Genomic DNA, 12168 nt, shown 5'->3' on the forward strand with positions numbered 1-12168 from the left:
CTCAATCCTGGGATTCTCAGACTGCCAACCGCCAGAGGCAGGAGGAGTGGTGTTTCATTTTGCACAGAGTCAATGTTTTGATTCTCTGTGCATGCTGGGACATGGGTACTTAGGGCTCACATTTTCTTCATATCTTGGTATTTGGCTCTTTTATTGGATGCTCCAGTCACCTCTTAATTTTAAGAGCATTAGGCAGACGACTGCTCTGCTATAAGTGGAAATCCCAGCTTTTTGAAGGTGATCACTGCTGGCTGATGGCAGCAAATCTGTGCTATGCGTCTGCTTGACGTCACTGATTCATTAGCAGAGTGGGGGCGGCTTAAAAACTCGTTCCTTTGACACTGAACCACCAGCCAAAATTAATCACGCTTCAATGTCCATCCCCGGTGGACAAACCATAAGAGCTCCAGCTTCCGCCATTATTGTTAGTTCGGCCTCTCCTAAACGTGGTACATGTTTCTGAGAGCCAGGACCAAAACAATTTGTGCTTTAGAACATGCAGTGCAAAAAAATAAAAAGGAACAGGGAGAGCAAACTCATGCTATGAGGGACCAGCTCTCTTCTAACCCAGAATCTCCATCACTACCACTTTAAAGGGGCAGAAACAGATCCCAAAGCAGGGGCACCTTATCCAAAGCCCTGCCTGCCTGCATGGTGCTTTGGGCTTGTTTGTATGGCGTTCACACTCTGAGCTACTGTTTAACACACACAGCATAAAGAGATTGGAATTGTTTTCAAACAGACATCATAGGCAGGATTATACTGTGCACTCCCCCTACCCCCCACCCACCCATTTGATCTTCACAACATTGTGAGGAGATGAGAGTAGCCTTGAAGGGTCTCTTAGAATTTGAACCAACCTAGGTCAACCAAAAGTACCCTCTTCTAAATGTAAAACAAAGCATAAGATGGAGAGAAAGGCTCCTTCAAAGGGGGTTTCTGAGCCCTTCGTGTACACAGGAAGCTACACACCTGAAGGACTTTAAAAGCCAGTCTGAAGCTCTTCCCACAAAGACTGTGCTCACTTCAAAAACGCCTCCTCCTTCCCCAGAGAGGAAGAGGACATGACTCAGCAGTTAAGAGCACTTTGTACTTGAGCACCTGACTTCAAATTCCCCAAACCCATGAAAAACTGTTGGGCATGGTTGAGCACACACCTGTAAATCCAGTGGTGGTGGAGTGAGTGGATGCAGAGAAAGACAGCTGGGGCTTTCTGGATATTAATCAAACACAGGTTCTGTAAGACACCTTGTGTCAAGGGAGTGATACAGAGAGTCCCTCAGAGGGTATGCAGAAACACACCTGTATACATACAGGGGCACATAACACACACACACACACACACACACACACACACACACACACACGGTAGGGGATTAGTTCCATGACAGTTGACTTGGTATAGCATATATGAAACCCTGGGCTCGATTCCCAGCATCTAGAGAAATAGCCACCTGAAACCAAAGCCTAACCATGACCATGGCTCTGGTCCCCTGGGGCCAAGAAGACTGTTCCCATTTCCAGCCAAGACAAACAGAATGCTGGACACACAGAATGCCAAACAATCTAGGCTCTCCATGATGCTGCTTGGGGGGAAGGGTGTCATTGTCCATGAGGGATCACCTCAGAAGTGGCCCCGTGTGCAAGTACAAGTAGAAAATATGCCGAAACAACAGCATGACTTTAAACTTCCTCGTCTAGCCTTGGCTGTTTTCTAGGCACCATCCAAGGTATAAGTGTGTACAGACAGTGTAAATTACACCACTCCGCCCAATGCTTTAAATTTTGTTTTGATGCTAAACTAAATCTACTCGCAAAGATGCGCAAGGTATAATTTCACAGGGATCTGGGCCTCAAGAACCATTCCACCACACCATATCAGTTGTCACATCCTTAGCCTCATTTGTGTTCTCTGAAAGACTCCTGCCCTGCTGCTGAGCCACAGACACTTAATCTAGTCTGAAACTGCCACTGACATTTTTCACTGCTCAGAGTGCTTTAAATAGCCGCAGTAAATGGTTGGTGTTGTCATATCTGGTTCAAAGGGCTTCTCTGGTTTCCTCTCATCATATTTCCAAAGATGCTTAAAACACAAAAACAAAACACAGGGAAAGATAGTGGCGATTATAGAAGCTACTAGGAAAGCCTTCCTGGGAAGAATCCTTTTACTATCTACTTGGTATAAAGTCAATTTCTGAGAAAAGTTCCACCCAAATTCCATTTCTAACAATTAAGTTTCATTCCCTTTCCTTTACAAAGGCAGCTCAGAGGTGAAGTCAAACGCTATTCAGCAGGCAGTGAGTGCCTGTGAGAGCCAACACTTTCAACTCAGGTGAACAAGGCAAGTGGTTTTGGTTTTGTTTTTTTTGTTTGTTTGTTTGTTTGTTTGTTTTTGTTTTTTTTTTGTTTTGTTTTTTTTAGTGGCTAGAAGTCACGGATATACATACTGCCTGTAGTTCCAGGGTTCCCAAATTCCTATGAAGTCAGGTTGCAAAAGGGAGAATAAATGGCCAGGTCTCACCTCACCTTGCCAGATGTGAACACAACTTCTCGAAGGCTGAAAAGATGGGGAAGAAAGGACAAGAAAGTCTACTTGGAGAAAATCCTTTTTTTCCTATTCACCACTAAATTCCTTTCTTTCTCTACCCAGGTTAGGTGACCTCTTCCAACTACCCAAGCAGGTTCCTGTAAAAATGTAGGCATTTGCATTATGCAATATGTGCTTTGGTGACAAATGACAAGGGACTGTCTATTGAGTCACATCAGGCCCTCAGGCAGTTTTACCAAAGCATCATGGGCCAAGCACAGAGGGTAACAATTTTGACTTTGTCTGTCTTGGTATCAATACCTACCTATTTTTAAGGACACATTGCAACACATTCATTCCTACCATGCCTCCACCAAAAGGCAGATGTGAGTCTCCTCATTTGATTTTGAGAAATAAGGAAGCAAGAACAAAAAAAGAAGAAGCTACCTGTCCAGGTCAGAAACCAACAGAAAAGGAAAAAAGAAAGGAAGAAAAACAACAACAAACAAACCAGCAGCCATGAATTTCCCAGTAATGTCTGTAAACACCCTCTACCAAGTTCACTATAACATAAATCCTATTATGTATTTGTTATTGGGGATCAGACTCACCAAGGGCTTCAAGCCCCAAAATACAACCCCAAAAAAAAAAAAAAAAAAAAAACCCTTATTCTCACAAAGTAAATTGCAGTTCCCAAGTTCAGAATTATTTTCCCTTCTGAGACCAGGACAGATTTGAAAACCCAATAGGTCTCTCTCTAGAGAGAACATTTTTTTCTAACATTTTTCAAGTGTCCTCCGAGGAACTTTATCCATATGATAATTCATAGAGCAGAGGGAGATTCATCAACTATAGTCCTCAATGTTAATGGCACTTGTGTCACGTTAAAAAAAAAATTCTCTCATTTGTTGTTCAGAACGTCTCACACTATATCCTTACACTGCCCCAGAACTCGCTATGTAGCCTGGGTTAGCTTCAATTTTTCAGCTTCCAAAGGACTGGGATTACAGGCGTGAGCTAATATACTCAGTTTAATAAATAAATAAATGGAAAGTTTGAAAAATCCTTTTCATAAAAATGATACTAAGTCATTTCGCTTCAAATAAAAGCCAACACCTGGGTGTAGGGGCATAGGTCTGTCTTTCCAGGACTTGGGAGGTAGAGGGAGGTGTATCAGGAGATCAAGATCATCCTTAGTTCCATGAAGCCTGAGCTATATGTGAGAACCTGTCTCAGAAAAAAAAAAAGAGAAGGGAGGAATGGAAGAGCTAATGAAATCCAGTGCTAAGGGAAAAGGCTTGTAACAAGAGGTTATTATTTAGCTACCTATGCAAGAGTGAGTTGAAATGTAAGGGCCTAATTTTGTGACAGGAGCACCATGTATTGACCCCTGCCCTCCCCTTTGAAAGAGTTGCTAATGAAAGCTGCCTCACTGTTAGGGAAGTCATCTTCTTATCCAGTATCTTTCTGTCAGGTGCCACTACGTGGCAAGCATTGTTCCAGGAGAGATGAATGTCACTGAAGAGGAGAGATTATGGTCAGGATTCAGATGGTCAGTTAAGCCCAAGGCATTATGGGAGCATCGAGGGGGTGGGGCAGGGAGTGTGCTGAGGTGTATTTATAAGATTATGTAGGACTTGGCCTGGAGAAGAGGCTAAGGTAGATGGAAGTTACCCTGAATGAAGCAGAAGTTAATGGACTAGCAGTTTAGAGAATCAAGCACAGCTAGAAGGAATTCAAGAGTCCAGGCATGAATGAGAACCTAGAAGTTTCTGAGCCTAAAAAATAGCATGGGTGTCTCTCCAGTAGGAGAATGGGAACCTCAATTGGCTCATCTGGTAAAACTTACATTGGATGGGACAGGGCAAGGGTGGGCAGAGAGTAAAAGAAAAATAGAGAGTAGGAATGTGCCTTATGAGGCTATGGCAGAAGGTCGAGGAAGAGACTCAGCCAAGACTTGAGAAGGTGGGAATGAGAAAAGCTCAAATGGACTCTCAAGTGTCCATTTCCGTTAGGAGAGTCAGTCAGTCTCTGGGAAAGGGAACCTGGGCAGAGGGCTATGTGTGGGGAAATATTTGCTGGGCAGGCACAGGGCCCAAAGGCAAATGAGCTAGACTTCAGTAATTAACTGCACGCAGGAAATATGAAGCCAGCTGAAGGGTGAGATGCTCTCAGTGAGACAGGAATGTAAGGAAAGGAAAGAATCAAGGAATCCAGTAAACCCCAAGAGAGTGGAGGAAGAAAGGCAGAAAGCTCAGAATGGTGGTGTGGTCCCAGCCATCAGGAGGTGGAGACTAGATTTAAGAGGAAGCTGGTCTCAGGGTCTGATGTATAATGACACCAGGGACTGGCAGAAAACCTCCCTCTGTCCCTCACCTACCAGAAGAGTGGTGATGCTAGCCTTCTAAAGCATTTTCCATAATTTCACCATAACAGCCACAGGCCACCCTGGTGTGTGGTCCCTTCACCAACTGGGAGCCTTCTGTTTCAATCCAGGCTAAAAAGCATGACTCAGTGTCAGCACCCTTTGTACCATCGGTGACTCACCGTCTTTGAGAAACCCTTAAATGCTCAACATTTTATGTATCACTGGCAGCCAGGAGGGAAGATAATGTGGCCTTCACCTTAAGGAGTCACAGAACCCGTGGGTATCAAGTTATTTCAAGCCCCCCTAGTAGCCCCCCACCCAAGATCCCTAAGGGCACCAAGCTCACAGAGTCTAATTTGTCACAAGACTAACTAACACAGTGAGAGTAGCATGTGACAGACTTCCTGCTCTGGCCTCTGAAAACCAGAAGTTGTTTTCCAACAATGATGTAAAGTGAAAAGCTTTAAAATACCTAAAATGGATCTATAACTAAATATTTCCAGTTACTTTGAATTTGATATATGATAAGATTTTGACAGAGGGTGTTTTTTTTGGGTTTTTTTTTGGGGGGGGTTGTTGTTGTTTTGTTTTGTTTTTCATCCTCTAGAACCTGTAGCTGAACCCTAGCAAGACTAGCCTGATTCTTCTGATGTCATATATAAAATAGCACTTAGAATAGCACCTCCACAACTTTTTCTTTCCTTTTTCAAAAAACCTTATGAATCACAAATGCAAATGAAAACCAGATAGTGTTTACTTTCACACTTAGTATACCTTTTGTTTATAGAGACCTCTCACCCAAAAAAAAAAAAAAAAGGATGAAAGAGATGTTAAACAATGTCACATTCTCCAGACATTCATATTTCAAGAATACTTTTAGATATGTTTTATTTCAGAAGAGAATTTAGATTGTCATGAAAAGTTACAGAGACTCATTGCCAACTAGACAGATAACTCAGTGGTTAAGAGAGCTTGCTGCTTTTATGGAGAACCCTGGTTCAGTTCCTCGGACCCAATGGAGCAGCTCAGAACTGCTTGTAACCCCAGTTCCAGTTCTGGCCTCTACGGCCACTACTTACACAGAGTATACATAAACTCATGCAGAGCTGGGTGTGATGGCGTATGCCTTTAATTCCTGCAATGGGGAAGCAGAGGCAGGCAGATCTCTGTAAATACTAAACCAGCCTTGTTTACATTGAGAGTTTCAGGCCAGCCAGAGCAATATAGTAAGACCAACAACAAAAACATACACATATTTTCGAGCACACACATAAAAGAGAAAAGTAAATCTCAACAGGGGGAAAAAAAAATGAAATTAGGACATTCCAGGGGCTGGGAAGGAAGCTCAGTCAGGAAGTACTACATAAGGACTTGAGTTCATGTCTCTTGTTCTACTTGTTCTATGGAGGTAAAAAGCCCATAATCCTACTGCGGGGAGGCAAACACAGGTGGATACCTGAGACTTGTTAGCCAGCCAGTCTAGCCAAGTAGTTAAGCTCCACATTTAGTTAGAGACCTGTATCTAACTATGAAGTAGAGAATGACTGAGAAAGATACTTGAAATTGACAGCACACACACACTTGAACACTCTTGAGCACACACACACACACACAAATACAGCAGGGGTGGGGTATTAATTCAGGGTCAATTCACCTGACCTCATTCATACCTAACAAATAGTATCTGTTCTAAAATCTAAAATCACATGCAAGCAGGAGAGACAAGGCTACACCTTTCAGAGGGTTATTCCAAATGTCCAGGAATTCTTAACATGTCATATTTTATAGACGTGCCCCTTCAAAGACGACAAGGACTTATTCCATACTCTATTATCAAACTCTTAGCACTCTTGTGGCCACCAAAGTTGCTCTTATCTGCCTTAAAATACATATTTCTATTCACTCTTCCAGTTAGACAAGAAACACCTGCAGTTTTAGCAGTAGACTCAGCTAAATATAAATCAAGCTGACTTGAGTCATTTAAATCATCAGCCAAGAAAAACTGCTATCTTTTAAAATTAAAGAATCCATGCTTATTTTTGCCACAGTGGCAATACACATCATAAAATTCATAGGTTAGATGGAAGGGAAATCTCTTCAAATATTCTCATTTTATTTTTACTATCCTAACTCAGTCTTTCTACATACACATTTTTATAATGAAAACTGCATTCCACACCTCTTAATGCCATTAGAAACCCTACATAGCTGATTTTATATCAAAATTAAATGGAGCATCTATTTAAATAGCCAAAGAACTATCTTCTCAAAGTTAATCATGGATATTCTTTCCAGTGTATTAAAATCTAATAACCTTTACCCAAACAACTTACATTTAAATTGTTTTTGTTTAAATAAAAAATGGAATGACTCTGATCCGTTGATCATGTTGAGATAAGTAGCTGCGATAAGTACCTTTGTTAATCAGCATTAACACTTACCAATAAACATTCTGTCCTTGATGGTAGTGCTAATTTTAATTACAGCATTAAAATTTACTAGAAAAAAAGGAATGCTCATGGCAAGCCATTGTCAGCAGATAAGGAATACATGGCACCCAGGCTTAAAATATTAAAACTGGGCTGGTGAGATGGCTCAGCTATTAAGAATTTGTACTTTCAGGGGATTTGAGTTCAGTTTCCAGAACCACCTGTAATCCCGGGTTTAGAGGATCTAACTCCCTCCTTTAGCACCCATGTGCATAGAGACACAGTCACATAATTCTTATTAAATCTCAAAAAAAAAAAAAAAAAAAAAAAAAAAAAACCCTTAGCACTCTGAGATATGCATAGTTTTGGTTTGGTTTGATCTGGAGTTGTATTTTGAGTGGTGGGGTAGACTGATATTAAGTACAATCTCATGCTTTGAAATAGTTTGGGGTTTTTTGGGTTTTTTTTTTTTTTTTAACATCTCTTAGAACTAATCGAAATGAGCAAATCCTTTTCCCAATATTTGTCACATGATTTTACCTTGAATACACCTACACATTAAAAAACAAAAACAAAAAAAAAAACAAAACACTATTTATTTGGATTGCGGGAGGGGAGTATAAGCCATCGATACGTGTACAATGTGGAGGTCAAAGAAAAACTTTCGAGAGTTCTCCTCTCCTCTCCTGGGGATCAAACTCAGATCTGCAGGCTTGGTGGCAACTGCCTTTACTCAAACAGGCCAACTCACTGGCCCAAAAGCTATGCATTCTGGTAAAGCAATCAACTTCTAATACACCTCAAAACTAGGAAGTTTCTCTTGAAAGTAATATGTTTCAATTCTTTTCAGCAAGGCGTTAGTAGCACACACCTCTAATCCCAACACCAAAAACGCAGACAGACTGAAAATTCAGGGCCAACCAGTTTTCAGGGTAAGTTCCAAGCCAACCAGGGCCATATAAGAAGACATTGTCTCAAAAAACAAGCAAACAAAACTCGGTTCCTTACCCAGATACAGTGCCTCATATTTGTAATCCCAGTGCTCAGGAAACCGAGGCAGAAGAATCACCAATCTGTACCATAAAGTGAGTTCCAGACAGGTCTAAGGTACAGAATTAAACCCTATCTCAAAATCACAATACATCAATTTGAAAATATCAAAATTTTGATTTAACCATTTCTTTGAAAGCTAAAAATGTAGGGTGTTAATTTATGGGTACAAGCCAGGCATGTTAGTACAGGTGTGAGGCAGAAGAGGGGTCTTGATGAGTTTCAGGTCAGCGTGGTCTACATAGGGAGCACCAGGAAAGCTAGGGCTACATAGAGATACATTCTCTCTCTCTCTCTCTCTCTCTCTCTCTCTCTCTCTCTCTCTCTCTCTTTCTCTGTGTGTGTGTGTGTGTGTGTGTGTGTGTGTGTGTGTGTGTGTGATGTTTTAGCAAAAAGGACCTCGATGCTTTGTAACAACTCAGGATGATATGCAAAACTTACAGAAGAGCAACAAGATGACCTATGGTGGAAGTAAGCCCAGCACCACAGGAGTTTGCAGCCAAGTAAACACCCATGACTTAGCAGAAGTTCCCAGACATAGCACACTGTGAAGATTCATCCTGCAACCAGGTTCCCATCTCCAGAGCAGATGGGGAACTTTGGGTGTGTCTATGGCCTTGAGTGGCCCCAGGGAATGGTGAAGGGCAGTAGACAGAAGTTCTGTGACTATTACCTCATCTTGTAAAACCTTGTGGCTTCTTCCTCTTGACCTTCCATAGAAGGAAATCATACCTGACACACCAGCTCTGCACACACTGTGACTGAATGGTTACAGTAACCTCACAGTTCTGGTTGCCCTGCTCAGGTCACATGTCACAATCTGAGCACAGGCCCACATTCTCAGAATTTCCCCTGCTCTTTGTCCTTCACTGTGCCATGAGCCTCTCTCTACTCACCTTGAAGGATGGCAACACTAGTGAAAATTCCATCTGGCACCCAATCTGTACATCCTTCAGGAGAGAACTGGTCATCTTTCACTGCTTAGCGTCCTCCAACTGCCTTGTTAGAGAAACAAAACAAATTCTCTCTCACTTTCGTGAGGGAGTCTAATATTTTGTCAAACAGAAATGAAAAATAAACCTAATCTAAGCTGTCAGAGAATCATGAAATGCCCCCTGGCAGTTCAGGGCGGACTCTTTGAAGAAATGAAACTCCAGTTTATAAGTGTGATTTATAAGCAACACTGATTTAGCTGGTAGATAACATGACTGTCTAATCATTAGTCAGACAACAGCCATGTGAACACATCAATTATGGGCCACTGCCAAAAGCCCTTGAGATCTTGGAGATTAACAGCCAATCCTCTGTTTTACAAGCTCACATCAAAAAGAATATTAATAAGAGGAGGGGCGATGCGAAAGCTTGTCAGAGTAATTCAGCCACTAACAGAGGATTTTTTTTTTCCTTTGCCTTCTCTCTTCTCTGTTGAATTGGGCCCAAGAAGAAGCTGGCATCAGCTACAAAGTGTAATCCTGCCAATTTCTTGGAAAATGTTTTTCACTAACATATGGGAGCTTGTAAGGGTCTGCAAACTGCTATTTGGTGAATAAAGACAAGCAAGACTTCTTCATGTCCCCTTGCAAATGCCAGGATGACACAAATTGAATCGTTATTGAATTATTTTTAAATTAGCATGCACAGTAGAAATAGCCACTGGCTTACCTCAATCAGAATTTCTGTAAAATCTCCTATGTATTCTGTTCCTAATATTTCTTCCATCCACTGAAATTTAATTAAGAGACACTACTAGCACTAACCTACACATTAATGAGTTTCTCCAAATTAACACAGTGCTTTCCATTGTCAAAGAAATCACAATGTGTGCTGAGACTTCAATGTCTTCTCAACAGCTCTCTCAGGGAAACAGGTATAATAAATACACTGATTTTCTGGAATTACAATTAAACCCGTTTTCACTACCCACATAGGTAGGCATTTACAAAAGTGTGTATCAGAGACATAGCATCCATTTTAGTTCTATCAGTGTTTAACTTGCGACCAGTGAGGACGGCGTATTTTTGTAAATGATCAGATTAAAGCAAACAGCTGGCAACTAATTGTTTAGTGGGGTTCCAGCAGACACCCTAATATAGGAACAGAAGCCTAGGCAAAATGTGTGGCCTGGGCTTCCCCACCACTTGCAGATTTGTTTGTGCTTGCATTTGTAAAAGACTCTGTATTTACGAAGTGTTTTCCTATTATTTCATTTGTTGTTCTTCATTTGAAAGTCAGCAGGGGGTGGTGAGGAAACCTTTAGGAAAGGGAAACGAAGCAGGGGGTTCCTGTTACTTCTGCATAGTCGGGCTGTTTGGTCCCCAGTAAGTCACTTAATTCAAGGGCTTGTTGACTAGCAATTTTAAATCAAGGAGTCTGCATTTGAGTTCAAACACTTTGTGGAGGGAAAGCAGCCTGGCAGTCACAGGAGCTCGGGTTTGCACTTCCTCCTTCCTCCTAATCCCCAGAGACAAGACCCAGAGATGCTCAGTTAAAACCCTAACTTGTTAACCTAGAGGCAACTGAGCAGTGGGGAGGTAATTCAGGCAAGGTCTGTGCCACTTTTTCATTACAGCGAACATTCCAAGAAATGTTTACAGTCAGGTATGAGAATTCTCTTCTCCGTCAGTTTTGCTCAAATTATCTTTTTTTTGTTGTTGTTGTGCCTGTAATTTGTATTTTGTTTTTCAAAACAGGGTCCCACTATGTAGTCCAGCCTGGCCTCTGACTTGCAAAGGCTGCTCCTATCTTAGCCTCCCCATAGGTGGGATTACAGGAGTGGGCCACTTCATACAACTAAACACATTAGATGTTAAGAAAGACAAGCAAGCAGTAGAGGCTTTGTAAGAGCCACAACCATTTCTACGCAACAGAGAAGCAGCAGAATTCATTCAGCTACAACAGACATTTAATCATAAACATGCATAAATTTGATCGACTAAATTTATACTAGAAAGTATATTTTTTAAAAAAAATTGTTAAACCAGGTGTAGTGGCATGAGCCTTTAATCCCAGCACTCAGAAGGCAGAAGCTGGAGGTCTACCCTGCATGACCAACCAAAACCACTGTTCTTTCAACAACCATTATGGCTAATGATTGCATAGGAGCAAAAACAATAATGACATATAGAAACAAACTGGGTAATGTTCCAAGTTCTTCCATGAATTTTAGCATAGACAGAAAAGGCTAAATTGATGCTTGATTTCTTAAGATTTCATCACACTTCAAACACAAGGGCTGACTATTTTTATGTGTAAATGTATATACACAGATTTGGTGTAGATTTGGTGTACATATGTGTTCGGATGTGCACACATATAGGGAGGCCTGAAATGGACTTTGGGTGTCTTCGTTAACCACTCTCCACCTTAGTTGAGATATTGTCTCTCACTGGACCCAGAGCCCTTCATTTCTTCTCGACTGGCTGGCCAGTACCACAGAGAATACTGTCTGTACCACCCCAGGCCGGAATTATAGGTGAGTGCTGTCATGGCTGGCTTCTTAAGCAGGTGCTGACATTCTGAATTCAGGTCCTCATTCATACATATCACACTTTTTACCCCCTGAACCATCTCCCCAATCTCCTATCTCCTCCTTTTTATTTCCTTTGCAGATCAGGTTTGCTTTGGTGTAAATTTTTCTACTGACATCTCTTTCTTTTCTTTGAATATTGAGGGTATTTTCTTTTGACTTTTGAAAGAGTGGCTGTCCACTTTAGCCTGGGGCGCTTTGTGGCTAACAAAGAAACCATCAGACATAAAACTTCCAACACACAGGACATCACTGCAATCTGTTATTC

The 12168-nt window shown here is 41.5% G+C and overlaps 1 protein-coding gene across 7 annotated transcripts in view; it reads right to left on the reverse strand.

Annotated features, from left to right (window-relative positions):
- The window catches only part of Znf608 (zinc finger protein 608), a 137435-nt gene that overhangs the window by 67549 nt on the left and 57718 nt on the right, over positions 1-12168 (reverse strand). The window contains exon 1 of one of the 7 annotated variants that reach the window (XM_051201069.1): positions 9048-9119. The exons of 5 other annotated variants lie outside the window; for them this stretch is intronic. In XM_051201069.1, the coding sequence (XP_051057026.1) occupies positions 9048-9104 (57 nt within the window). In that variant the 5' untranslated portion in view covers positions 9105-9119. Of the gene's footprint in view, positions 1-3960; positions 4090-9047; positions 9120-12168 lie in introns of those variants that run through there. One more of the 7 variants, XM_051201070.1, reaches the window with a different exon arrangement.

This window comes from Phodopus roborovskii, unplaced genomic scaffold (genome assembly GCF_943737965.1).
Source record: "Phodopus roborovskii unplaced genomic scaffold, PHOROB, whole genome shotgun sequence".
Classification (NCBI taxonomy): domain Eukaryota; kingdom Metazoa; phylum Chordata; class Mammalia; order Rodentia; family Cricetidae; genus Phodopus; species Phodopus roborovskii.